The sequence below is a fragment of the Hermetia illucens genome, chromosome 6, assembly GCF_905115235.1.
Source record: "Hermetia illucens chromosome 6, iHerIll2.2.curated.20191125, whole genome shotgun sequence".
NCBI classification, from domain to species: Eukaryota; Metazoa; Arthropoda; class Insecta; order Diptera; family Stratiomyidae; genus Hermetia; species Hermetia illucens.
In genome coordinates, this window is record NC_051854.1 from 103,185,463 (window position 1) to 103,200,085 (window position 14,623).

The 14,623-nt window shown below is 37.4% G+C and overlaps 2 protein-coding genes across 4 annotated transcripts in view; one reads left to right on the forward strand and one right to left on the reverse strand.

Annotated features, from left to right (window-relative positions):
- The window catches only part of LOC119659018, a 172,087-nt gene that overhangs the window by 123,809 nt on the left and 33,655 nt on the right, over positions 1–14,623 (reverse strand). The gene's annotated exons all lie outside the window — the stretch shown is intronic.
- Positions 1–14,623, forward strand: part of LOC119659017 (mucin-5AC) — a 62,603-nt gene that overhangs the window by 1,753 nt on the left and 46,227 nt on the right. For 2 of the 3 annotated variants that reach the window (XM_038066908.1, XM_038066910.1), the window contains exons 2-3: positions 1,162–1,939; positions 2,017–2,136. In XM_038066908.1, coding sequence (XP_037922836.1) covers positions 1,450–1,939; positions 2,017–2,136 — 610 coding nt within the window. In that variant the 5' untranslated portion in view covers positions 1,162–1,449. The remainder of the gene's footprint in view (positions 1–1,161; positions 1,940–2,016; positions 2,137–14,623) is intronic. The other variant, XM_038066909.1, reaches the window with a different exon arrangement.

Genomic DNA, 14,623 nt, shown 5'->3' on the forward strand with positions numbered 1-14,623 from the left:
AATAAACCCGTCATAGTAGCTTTGTACTGATGAAGGGAGTAAGTTGCTCCCGAAATATATATACATAATAAAATAAAATTGTAGTTTGGAGTAAGCTACTGGTCTATCAATTTTAGACTTAACTACAAACAGAAGGCAATATCTAACATTTCCGTCATTTTTTGCAAAATTTTACAGATCGCAAAAATTCTTATATATAGCACAAATGCAATTAAGGATCTCTGCCAGAATTTCGATTTATTGTCCCTATAAAAAACCCAAAATATGTTTATTTATTAGCGCGCTACAGTGGCTTAACCCCTTAAGAATTGCAATTAGAATTTCGCAGGACGCACAGAATAACATTTGAGTTCAAACTTCTTATTTGCTTTGTTATCGAATTCTGTTCTAAATTATAATCACCGATAGTAATGGCTGTCTGTGTTATCTTTGCGATTTATTTTCTCGTTATTAAGTCAAGACCGTCAGTTTTTTAGGTGTACGCAATGATACTATTACAGAATGCAGACTTTAACCAGATCATTATAATTACGGAACTGCATTAAGTTTTCGTGCCGAGAATAAAATGCTGTCAGTTGTCATAAAAGTGAATGTTATTTGCATATCACAACGTTTGATCTAGTCTTCGAAGGATCTTTGATTAAGATCTATCATATAATAGACTGCACACTGTACAATGGAAAGTTTTAGAATTAGTTTGGCCTTTACAGCTAAGCCTTCCGTCAAAATGGGTCAGGCGCTACTTCACATAACTGTTTTCAATACTCTGCTAAACATGTTTTTAGTTTCATGGATATCTAATCCATCTTCTAAAACAATTATCTGTCACTAGTCCCCAAAAAACTGTCATTCCCGTATACTATGTGCGCCGAATAGGGAAACAGTTGAACTGGAAACGAATTTTTAGGCCTATTGAACAAGTGAATTTGAAAAAAAAACCTTTTAGTTTAGCCTAAAATGAAATTACTATTTCTTTCCAAGACGTTTATTATGTCTTAAAGTTTTGCATTTAGTTGTTTTGTTGGTCAGAAAAGCGAATTCCTTTTAGCTCTAACTTTGATAAAATTTAAATATAAATATACTCTCGGCTAAAGGTCCGAAATGATCTAATCATCATCAAAAATATTTATCGAGTAACTGATGACTATTGTCTGCTTTCAGATCATAACGAAAGTGGCTAAATAAAATCACGAAACATTAGTCCATCCCTTGACTATGCATTATATATATAATACTGCAACGAAGTACTCTGTCCCTTGAACGAGAGAATTATAATAAGTTAAATCTTAAGTGCAACTGATTGCAGCCGAATATATTGCTTGGCATAAAAGATTTAAATACAAATGGAGAGTTATCAGCACAAACTATCGACAATCAACCTAAAAGTCTCAATCATTATTTATGCATTCAGTTTTGCAAGGGTTTCTCAAAAAATACGGCCAGTAAACAATGTTGTTAGCAATGCGTCGTGAAAGTGATCATCATCCATCCCAGCAGCCACATCACCTTCAGCAATCCCAACATATATCAACAACGAGTTCAACTTCCTCAACAAATACGTCCCTTCATGTTGGTCTCACTAGTTCTACGACTGCTGCTCTTCAATATCCTATTTACCCAGGACCTTCGGGTTCATCTGATTTTCACCAGACATCAGTACATCGCCAACAACATTTACCGCCGCCCGCTCCACCACCAGCACCATCAATAGCGACATCGTCAGCATCCATTGCACCAAGCCATTCTGCAAATCGTCCAGGCACTTCTTCAACTCCAAGCGGAGGGCTTGATGAATATGTCGATATTCTGCAAGTTCAACAATTATTGCTAGAATCTTCCAGTAATACAGCAACCACAGTAGCTAGTACCTCAACTGTTGCTAAACCCCGACCTCGTGTCAATCTTCAAAAGGCCGCTGAATACGCTGCTCAGGTTCAAGGTAAGTTCACTACTCTTAATTTGATTCCGGTTCCTTGTCTACATTATGTATGTGTTTTTTCGTCCTATATACTTTAGCCGAATCTCCATCTCGACGGATTTTGCTAGATTATCCAAGTCCTTATTTATATGGGAACCATTACCATACATCGCCCAATGATGATCTAGTCGCCTTATGGTTCGGAGCGAATAGTACAGGTTCGAGTCACTTTGATTCTGAAATGTAGTGACTGGTTATGGGTACCAATAAGATACTAACTTTGAAACAAACATCCATGTATGGCGTTGAACTTCTATTTGCATAGAAACGCGCAAACGCGAAATTCTTGCGCGACATATCCACCAAATCCGACCTTTCACGGATTTTCCTTCACCTTAAATTCCTTTCAGCTAAGCTCAACATACGGAAAAGACTCTATTATTAATCCACCAACTATTAACTAATTTATGGAGAAGTTAGTATTTTGAATGTTTTGATAACAAACCCCCCCCCCCTAAAATGACATGATAAAGCAAATCAGCCATCCATCTACAAATGAATTTGTCTCCAGCGCGGTATCTATTTCAAAAGTCTTAAGCGATCTGCTTTCGGCTTCCTGTCTACTTTTCTAAGTCCGTTATTCGCTGGATCGAGTAATATATATTCACTAGTAGGAAAATTCTGATAATATACTATTAATAAATTGTGGGGCCTAGATTTTGGAAAATGAGTTGTCTCACTTTAAGTTTGTACATATTCACCCCCATTTTATCGAAATTTCGGAAAATACTTGTCGAAGTTGCCCAAAAGCCACCGAAGTTCTATCGAAACGAAGCCATATTTCTGCCCATGAAGAGTAGAGTAGAATTCGAAAACCGAAAGGTCGGATATTTAGAAGAACGACAGTGCCATTTGTACATAGCTAGTAATGTACACGCATTTAGTTCGTTACACTTTAATGTGACATTGACATTCTATGCCTTGGATCGGAGTAAATTTACACGAAACAGAAAACTCTGACCAACAATAAATTTGTTAATAATGATACAATTTGTCCTAAACCTCACAATATCCATCATTTAGTCCCAATAAATACTAAATCCATTGATAATGTTCTAATGTAAAAAGTCAGCGGAAAATCAAAGCCTTTTGATATTTAAAAGTAAAATAAATTATTGGTATATGTTTAAATAAAATTCTTCAAATGAATAAAATCCTCGTCATTGGTGGTACATTGTTCAAGCATAAAGCCAGTTAGGTTTCAACTGGTCGACGCCCTACTAGCAATCAGATGGCAGTAGTAGATTTAGGAGTTATCTGCGCCTACGTTTGCTTGCGTAATACGTCCGCTACTTATTGTAGGTTTGAGGAGTTGAAATCCCCTAAGTCCAACATGGACCGATTGTGTGACCCGAACCAGCTGTCGCTCGACAGCGGTAGAGCTTGCTTGTCAGATGGCAGATAAACTGAGAAACCCGTCTGAGAATATCAATGAGCATTGGGCTGCCATCAAAAATGCTCTTTTTCGGGTGCTGCACAGGTCGTCCCCAAAAGGCGTCATAAGATCTGGCTGACTACGCTGCGAGGGATGGCGAGCGCGAACTCTGGAACTGGCGAAGCGAAATCTGGAAAAGTTCACCGTGGTACAAGCTGTGACAAGAGAGCAACTGAAGATGTGGAAAGAACAATTTACCAGAATTTTTAACCGTATCAAATCCGGTGATGTTCCTCCTCTTGTGAATGAAATGGCTAATCACCGTAACATTCGAATACGGACTATTCCTCCAAACAGAAGAGAAATCATTCCTACCATCAATGCCCTCTATCGGAGAAAAGCCGCTGGGCTTCACACCACCGAAGAGTTATTTATCGCTGTACCTGCAGTTACTGCAGATCTGTTTCTTCCACTCGTAAGAAAATCTTGGGAGTCCGAAAACTTTCCCAGAGAGTGCAAGAAAGGGATGATCGTGAAGATCGCAAAGAAGGGGACCCGTTTTGAGGGTGAAAGTTGAAGGGGTATCTGCATGTTCCATGGCATCGCAAAGATAATGGCTAAAATAATCCTGGAACCCATCAAAGAACATCTAGAAAGCTTGATCGGCAAAGATTCTTCTACATTGTCGGCAACAATATCCTACGGATCGCTTTGAAACAGTGGCCAGAATTCAGATCTTTGCTGCACCTGCTCCTCATTGATTTCGAAAAATCTTTCGATAGTATGAACAGGGAGTGTATCTGGAGTGCTCTACGCAGGAGGGGCATTCTGGAGAAACTAATAGCTATTATCAGAGCGACATATGATGTCGCAAAATATCACGTGTTGTACCGAGGTAAAATCTCGAAGGTCTTGAGGTCGGAAGCATAGTTCGTAAAGATTGCATCCTCTCACCCATATTATTTCTTCTTCTTATCGGTGACGTTCTTCATGCTTGTCCAGAGAACGCGGAGGAATTCAATGACATCTTTCCTCAAACACCTCGACAACGCTGATGACATCTGTTTACTCTATCAACGGATCATTGAACTTAGCAAAATGGCTTTGGACTTGGAAAGATAGGCAAGTAGAGTAAGACTGAAAATAAACACCAACAAAACCAAGATTCTCAGTCTGACGGGTAATCGCAATCTCCCCTGGGCAGAGCATCGAAAGCGTCAATCAATTTGTATATCTAGGAAGCGTGGTTTCTGCCGACGGTGGTACCGAACTTGATGTTGCCCGACGTATTAACAACGCTAGATCCGCTTTCGCTGCCCTGTTTAAAATCTGGAAATGCAGTTAACTCAATAATAGGATCAAGTTGAGATTGTTCTATACTAGTGTGCTTTCTGTATTGTTAGATGGGAGTAGCGCATAGAAAGTGAACTCCACTATTACACAAACGCTTCAAAATTTCTTCAATATCTGTCTGCGGCGGATCATCGACGCACAGGCCTGGCACTCGTACGCACTGTGATCAGAAGACGGAAGTGGCAATGGATAGGTCACACATTAAGAAGGGGCGACAATTACATTCCGGGTCACGCCATGCAGTGTAATCCACTCTTCCGAGATGGCCGACGAGTGGATCGCCGGAAGGGCATTTGGCGCAGAACAGTAGAGGAGGAGTGCGAGCGTCTTGGGAAGTCGTGGAGGAGGCTGAACTGTATTTCAGGTAACCGCAAACAATGGTGTTTAGGTGTGGTTGACGTGGTATACCCCACCAAGAGATAAATACCAATCATATATATTTCTCTCCAAAGGATGTATCGCTTTGGGAAACAATCTTCTCAAATGCTGCTACAAAATTTGGTGTATTACCGAAATGTTTAACGTTTTGTCAATAATTGTGATTTCTTAATATTTATTGATAAATTTATCAATTGAATAACTTATACAACGAAAAGCCCCCGATCCACCAAACTCCAAATATCATATGTTATATCATGTTTGAAACAAAACCAAATATTTGCCTTAACCAAATAATTTGCTGAATCGTACTTGAGAAGTGTTTAACCTAAAACGGTCACATCCTGTTCAAGATGTGGCTTATAGTTCACACAGTACAGGCCAGTTAGTGAATCTTTGTATCACCTAATGAATGTTAACAACGAACAACGAAGAGTAGAACTGAATATGAGAAACTAACAAAGCTAATTAAAACAAAAGCAATTCTCTAACTTGCCTTCCCTTCTGTGACACTGCTGGGATTAACTAGCACTATCACATGGCAAAGATCCGAGGAGAAATCAGAGATCATTTCTGGAAGTTAGCATCGAAGCCCTGAGTATACACACATGCATAGCAATGAATGATAGTGACATGATGTTGCTTCACGATTCTGTCCATTCGAATCAGTAAACGAGGACTAAATCAACGCATAATTCGATTTTCTCCAACTTGAACTTTGGAGGGCTCGGTCTTGGCGATATTCTATTGATTAAAGACTCGCCCACGATATTCAGGTGGATCAAACTTAGACTTGTGTTGAAAAAGTTGCTAATTTATCGAAATATGTGAAGGTTGTGACGACAATAGTTAATTTCTATGGAGATATAGAATTCTGAATCGTGATTCAAGGATGGTAATTATTTGTAGACCATTCCAATAGCTGCCGTGCGTTCAACATTATCGTGAAGATTGATCTAGCAAATGAGTACGAAGACCGTAAATAGTCACCAAACATATGATGACATGATACGCTAATTACCTAATTCGCGTCGTTGACCTGCGCGATTGACTTATTAAGTAATTAAGGCACTACGACATGCACCATTGGCTTGGTTGGATCTGCAGCTAAGATATCCGAGCAAGCTTGGTGGCCTCACATCAGTACGCTGCTACTATCGTCCCCTTATTGAATTTCTTTGTTGGGATGCACTTGGGAACAATCCAGGGAGCATAAAATTGCTGTGCTAGCAATTCTTGAGATTATATTCCACTACTGTATAACAAAACTGCAATTAATCTTCATTAGCCATTTGAGGAGTGAAGTTTTGCATCCATCAATGGTCATTAGTCGAAACTCGTTACCAGCACAATCATTGCGAAGAGTCTGTCTCGTAGTCGTCTCGAAATTTTCTTGTGATGCTGTTTAGAAATCGTCTTCCGGTCCGTTTACGGGATGTTATCAAGGGGCCATAGGAGCGGATATCATTTTTTGAACTGAGCATGCACTCAATTATCTGCTCGTACTCCTCACTGATTAATTAAGTGGTGACAATCAGCTGCACCACTGAAGTCAGTGAAGGTAACAAGATATTGGAACTGTCTTCTATAATAGTTGAATTGACGATAACAGATAAACTCTGGAAGGCTTGTCAATACAAAGGCAAATTGTTGACTTTACTACTGATTAAGTTTGAAATGTGTTAGTTCTCGGTAATGTTATAAAGTAATTACAAGAATAATTGCTGTAAAATGAGGTTTCTCCTTCCAAATCAGTTTTTTCTTATCTATATATTCAAATTCTGCGACAGAACTCTGTATTCTGACTGTATGCACGGATTAATGTTAGCTATGGGAAACCTCGAAGTTTCCCCTTATTAATCTTAATAATGAAATAGGAACGCTGGGTGTCCTAATATTATAACTTTTATTGTCGTCAATTGATTTCATTCCTTCGCTTCTCTTTTCAGTAGATCACTCTAGGCTTTTACAAATTAACTCAAAGTTGATATATGATTCATTCATGTAGTCTAGCAAAGTATAAAGTTCGAAACTGTTTCGCTACCGAAACCTCACCTACGCCTCGGATAGAGACTGACCTCAAGGTTTACGACCTTTGACTATCTAAAACGGTTTTTTTTTGTTTCTGGAATATACGCAGACCAATCAATAAAAGTGTTCAGAGCCCCCGAAATGCTAACTTTCTCCAATTCCGGCAATATATGCTGGAACTAGGCAAAATGAGTAGGTGGCTCTCTGGAGAGTACGTCTCTCCTTAATCTGGAAAGCCTGGTGACATTGTACGCGAATCTGAACTATTGCTGGGAGCGTTTTCATCACCTTGAAATACCTTTCTGACAGAATCTTGACTGCGAGATTCCAGTCCAGATTAAAGAGCATAACACATAAGCAGTGTTATGAAACAACGGAGATTTCCAATATAGAAGGGAAGTTTGAGCAACTTTGTGCAGTTCCGGAGAGACTTCCGAAAGGTGAAATTGTAATGATAATGCCGGGGTTGACTCCGAAAACACCCAGATCATGCTTGTGATGAGGAGGCATGCTTTTGAGGACCATAACGAAAACAGGGAAAAATTTGCAGATTTTTACAACGATCACCACCACTTCATCCACGGCGCAATATCGAACGCAACATTTGACACAATTTCAGATAATTGAAGGTTTTTCGCTTTTTCGCTAATGTTATTTATTTTGTTCGCGAATAATTTAGTCACCAGAAATGCGACAAGATTTCACTTGAATTTGCCGCAAGTTTAGTTAGGTTTCAAATTGCATGGGAACGAACATCTTGTCAAATTGGCTATATTGCGATTAGCAGTAGATTTTGAAGTTGTCTCCTGAGTGTCCCTAAGGAAAGGGGTGCTGATATCGGCCTCGGAAGGCGCCACCATCTGATGGCCGCTTACTTTCGTTTACGTATCGCTACTGCGTCTGGTCGCAAGGAAGCTGAGGGTCGCCCCAAATTCAATATGGGTTATTTCCGTGTTATCAAGCAGCAGGAAAACTTTCTTTTTGCGCTCGATTTCGGCAATTTCTATAAACCCTGCCCGAAAATATCGATGGCCACTGTGCCGCCAGGAAAATTGTCTTTATCTCCAGTGTGGGTGAAGTGATTTGCCACGCAGCAAAAGGAGATCATAAGTCCTGGCTGACTACGGAAACGTAGAGGCGGTCGACAAACGTAAGGGGTTCAAACTGATGGCTATTTCTTCTATGATTCCAAATACCCAAAAGGAAAATCCTATACTGTAATGCTAATTATCACGCGAGACACCAAACCAAATATCATCCCCTATCAGTTGTGAGAGGCTATAGAATGTATGAAGCACTTTTTCAGTAGAAAAATAAAATTTTCCAAAGAATATGTAGGTGCCCGACTATTTCACTTGTACGTAGTTTATAGTGTAGTGCATACACACTATGTCAGACTATTCACTGTAATGTAATACTAGCATTCTATGATATCTTAGGGTGCAGCAAATTTCCACGAATTTCCACAAAACTTTTCAATAGCGTACTTGTAAGATTAACTTAATAAGGGGTTCCAGAAGATTTCAAAATATAGCAATATTCTATTATTAAATTCTTTTGACCAGATGTAAGAATGATAGATGTTTTGAGACCTAGATGCCATTTAGAAGAATCATCTTAGTTTTTTTCAGATTTTGCAGTAGCTTCTGAGAATCGATCATGTCTTCAAATCTGCACTTTTAATCCACCTCACTCCGCTTCTTTATAACTAACATAAGCAATAAGATCTGGTCTATAAGTATTAATCTTTTCACAAAATCTTTCATTTGAGACTCCACCTAGCTGTATTCGGGCGAAATATGAGGATGCTACACATTAAACTCAGCATAAAATGATGTTATTCATTGCATGCGCCGGGGTTCATAGTTGCAATCCCCTCACCAAATTTCATAGTGGAACTGTTTACAGATTCTCACTGGACATTATATACTATCCCTATTTCAATCTAACGAATATACTGAAACTTTTTACCGAACCTGCATTTTCCCTAAAAGCAACACCAGCCGCTCATTAAGAGTATTCAAGTATGAATTTAAAATTGAGATAATATCTGGATTAAATAAAAATATCAAAGCATACTATATTTGAGTAGCGAGTTAATCTTTATAGGAAAGTTTTATTTCATGATTGTAGGTTGGTCGATGTACTAATTATAATAGAAAGTTAAACCTGAAAATATACTCTAATTACAAGTAACATTTTTCTGTAAATCACACGCCCGAATATCATACTTTTGTCGTCTTTAAAATGACAGATTTTCCTTTGGGTGGCCTGATCTGAAGATCAGCCGTCTGAAATTCTTTCTTTATTTTCCATGCGCTCTGCATTTGGTCGAATTATCTGACAATTTTATATTGCAAAAATTTTAGTATAGACTTACAAACCTTGTTTTCTGATTAAACTGTCAACGTAAAAATTGTTACCTTGTTCAGAAGAATGTGACCACATTTCCCTATGCTATAGGTACGTATTTTATTCGTATGATTACTGTTTCTGCATGGATATATGCATGCCCATATGCTGATTTGTCACAACATCCAACCAAATATTCACAGCCAGATATACTCGGAATCGTACTCAATGTATGTATGTATATCGATTGTCAATTGCGAATTTACTGCTAAAAGATTGTCGCCAGAAATTTACGATTTTTAGTACTTGTATATTTGTGATAAGTATTTATAATACAACATGATGCAAATACGACAAAAGGCTTGTACATACATATGGAAATGTATTATGAATGCATTCCCTGTTTCCCGAGAAACTCAACCGATTCTGGTCAGGCAATGACTTAATATAAATAAAGTAATTAATAATAGATCAATTTAAACTTAAAATGGTAGTGCATCTAATTTTCCAGATACGCTTCCAAGGCCAAAGTTTCAATGCATTTTTCCAACATTTTTTGAGTTTTCATGGAGGAATTCACCATGATCTGAGTTAAACGATTCCTGTTACGCTTCCAAGCTTTTCAGTTTCTTTACTATAATACTAAGAATTTAAAATAAAAACTAAACATTTATTTTGAAACTGTTTAAAATTGACGTACTGGATAAACAAATTGAGTTGCAATAATGAAGGCTAATAAAGTAATGTGTATCCGGAAGCAGTAGCACTATCGTTGAAATTGCTATGTATGTTTCCTATATATTTAATGAAGATGCACATGGATTATTAATTTTTATGAAGACACTTAATATATTTTGCTCATCGGTTTGCTGAAAACAAAAAACGGATTCTAAGCATGTGTAGGTAGACAACAGCGAGTCATTACCCGATTGACAGAAGAACTATTACATGGGCCAGGAATAGATGATCCGGTATAAGTATTATAATTAAATAATCAGTATTAGTATACATAATTCGAGTTAAAATTTTATGTAAGTGTTTCTCGAAACTATGATTTCAAAGTCTATGACACGCTGTAATTCAAAAAGAAGAAGAATTCAGATGAAACTTATACTTATTATTGGAAGCATAAAAAGCTAGTGCCTGATTTCCTTATCTATTATCATAAAAGTTATATCTTTTTCAAACGGTAAACTCGCGCTTTATCCGTGAAATTTCATAGTGAATAGTAAGTGTCAATACTTGTTAACTATCAGTCAGCCCAGGTCATAGTCAGTAGTGAAAACTGCGGCATGAACACAAACCTTCGCAGCTGACGTGCTAACTTTCGCTATTGTATTTAATTCTTTGGTTCACAAAAAGTCGCGATGAATGACGTCGCGCAACCGCAGTAAGCTGCGTTTTAGCTTACGCCGGGCCCAACTGTCGGCACAAAGTACCCCTTTTGGAACGGGATCCAAGAAATATGACGATAACTTGGTCCACAACAAATATTTTTTGTTTTTATATTTTTGTATTACTATCAAAAAAGTAGGTTAGATATTCAGATCCTTACGAATCTGAATCTCTTTAACATGTAATACAAATTACAAATAGGAGTGTTCATCGCTTTATGAACCCAGCTATATTAAGGTTGAAAAACCACTCATTGTCCATTTAATCAGCAGTTAAATTCATTTCTCTTTACTTTTTGTTATTAATTTAAATATTTGGTATGCCTTCAAGCTATCACAAGATTTCATTTCATTTTTGCTTACCAAAACTTATTCAATCTATAACTCCAGCAATGTTATTACGAATAACGGCACTTCAAAATGAATCCTTCTCTTTATATATGCATATAACAAGTCGGAAACCGGAAGCTCGGCTATCTCTTAGAGAGTAGTAATTTGATGCGAAAGAGGTAACTTTGGCCTTCTCTAACTGCGTAAATAATGGTGGAATTTTAACCAATCTTTCCAGTATGCTGCATCATATTAAAACCTAAGTATAACGTATCTAGGATGAACCTATAAATATTCAATTTTCTTAAAATTTACAAAATATACTTATATACTCTTATGAACTATATTTGAGGAAATATTGTAACGAGTATTTCGGAGCCTAGAACGGATCCTTGAAGTAATTGGCCTCTTTCGGACCCCCGAACTAATAACTTCTTTTATTTGATAACTCGCGCGCTTATATTCCAGTTTTACATGAATACATCTCAATCACATTTTTTCCACTTTTACAATTTCAGTGAGTTGTGAAGAAAATCTCCATACTCATTGCACAAATTCTTGTGCACGTTTGTTTCGTTCTCTAAGAATTAATATTAGTATTACAATAATAACAAAACTCACAATAAGATTTGGCCTAACTGTACACATTACCGGCTGCGAAAATATCAAAATCCCTTCCGCTAATTGGAAAGATGACAATATTTCATGTTAGAAATATATGTATATATATATGTATATACATATGTGTATTACCTGTTAGGCCAATTTGTCCTTCCAAAATTTTGTTTTGCTCTTGAAATTACTTAACTTTCTTCGCTTGACAAAAATTTATATTGGATTTGAAATTGGAAAAATACTCAGTAATCAATCAATAACTAAATATTTAAGTCTTCGAGCTGTTAAATTTTTCAAACAACTCTCTTTACAAAAATTACGGAAAAAGCGAACGAAAAGCGTTAAATTCAGAAAATCTACTCATCCATAATGTGTATGCATATGCTATGGTTTCACTCGTACCCAGGTAATTAGTGTTTTTAGTATAAATAGAACCGTAGAATCGCAATTGTTTTCAGTAGCTTTGTACTGATGAAGGGAGTAAGTTGCTCCCGACTTAACTACAAATAGAAGACAATATCTAACCTCTTAGAAATCAAACATCATCCCAAACAGTTTCAAGAAAATTTGCAAAAAGATATGCCCTTAGAATTTTTTCCGTTACTAGCGCCCTATTTGAACTCATTCATTTATCTTTGCGCCGTTTTTGCTTATATTCTGATTGTGGTACCGTAAAGAGAAAATAAGCTCAAATGAGAGCAGAAATATATTCTCAACACTCTTAAATTGCACACCTTCTCACTTGGTACCAGCATGGAGAGAAAGCATTATTTTATATTCTCAGCAATTTCGAAAAAATAACAAGTTTATTATATATTGGGAGAACCACCTGTAGCATATCCTACTTACATATTTTACTTTAACTCTATCAAACCTCTCTCCATTCCTTCTCTCTTTACATTCTCTTTCAGACTTTCCACCTTATCGGAAACTGTTGACTTTCCAAGCAGCTGTGTACGTTCATTAAGCGCCCACGTCTTCATTACATCATTAAACAGCTTGTGAAAATGTACAACATGAATATAGTATATTTTCGACAAGCCTATTTATTTAATTTTTTGACTGAGGGAGGTTCTTTGAGAGCTTTCATGGAACTATGCACACAATATTTTTTCAGTGTATATCCAAAACTCCGGAGACTAAAATAAAATTCTCTCTACATGTTCACCCCAAACCCAATTCATTTATATCTCCCAGTCGTGCTCGTGTCAATTGAACTTTGACATTAACGAATTTCTCCCATTCAATTTCTAGGAATAGTATTTCAAGGAAACTTAGCTGATATCGTGGTGGTCGAGAAGTTTTTGATAATATATGAATTTTTAAATATACGTATTATCCTTCTTCCCACCCAACCGAACCTAGAGGCGGCGAACCTAAGGATTGGTTGAAGCAACATCCAAGGCCTTCAGTATAGGGATGGTGAGTTGTACCGCAAAGTGTATGCGACAATACGAAAATGTATTGTTACATCCCCAGTTGTCACAAATACTTCAAGTAGTAAGCACAAATACTTCAAGCAGAGCTGCTTATAAACTGTAAAGACAGCTAGTTGTGAAAATGACAGCAATTTTCATCTCCAAGAATAATCGGGCTCTTAGATGAGCGTCTTCAATGCTTTAAGTAAATCTTTCGGGACTAAGACCGCCTCTGAAATTCCAACTCGGACTACCTAGATCTTTTTTAGTCTCCTTCTGGGTCGACTTTAAGAGGGCTCCTCATACATGCAAAACGGAGGTGTACATTTTTTTTCATCAAATATTGTCATGTGGGATATCAAATGAAAGGTCTTGGGTAGTGCTGTCCGAAGCCGGTCCCAGTTTTGATATTTATGGGAAGGGTGGGGAGTGCGGGGGGTCGAAACCAATTCTCAGAAACTATCCAACCGACAAATCTGAAAAAAAATTAAGAGGCTGCCACTATATGGTGCTTAGGCTCCGAAATACCCCCATACCGATATCTGTTCAAATGAAGTTAATAATAGTATATTACTATAATTTTTAGTAATTGGCTGCGAAACCCCCTAAAGTTCAACCTAGAATCAGCAATGTAGGCTATAGTATGGAGCATGATCCTGCCAAGCTTGGTGAAAATCGCACCATTACTAACAAAGTTATAATAGGTCAAATTTGCCGTTTCTGTGCAAATTTAAGACTTTGAATGTTAATATCATATGAAAGTGGATTTCTCACATAAGATATATATATATATTACGTGCTATGTTCTAATAGGACAAATGTATACTCAAATTGCTTTATAAAAGGAATACACAAAACCTTTCATACCTGAAGGTCCAGTTTCCGGTTTCCCAACCTGTTTTTGCTGCTTCAGTACAACAATACAGCTACATCGATTAAGAAGCATGCTCATTTTTCCTTAAGATCCAGTCGGTTATGATTAACGTTGTCTGCGTCCCTCTCGTAGCTCACAACGCTGGCGACCACGGTGATTTCCATTCCACTTGGTTCGAGCGTTTTTGTTGACAAGTTAAATAGAATGGCTTTAATGACAGTGCATCTCAAATACCCACCCGCTATTTAATTGCAAAAATTCATGTCATTGTTGATGATTCCCACCTTAAGCAAGTTCAGCTTAATTGCGATCCTCTGCGTAGCATAATTATAATATGAATAATTGCTTGCCGCCAAGTCATACTTCAACGAAAGGTTTTGATGAAGAATCTAGCAGACAGAATAATGGCTTGTATACGTAATACTACTCAGCATCTTGCACATTTTTTGGATGGTCTCCTCTACACGGCTGCTCTTAAGGAATGTTATTTATTGGGAGCGAAGCACCCGGAAAATAAGGAATGTT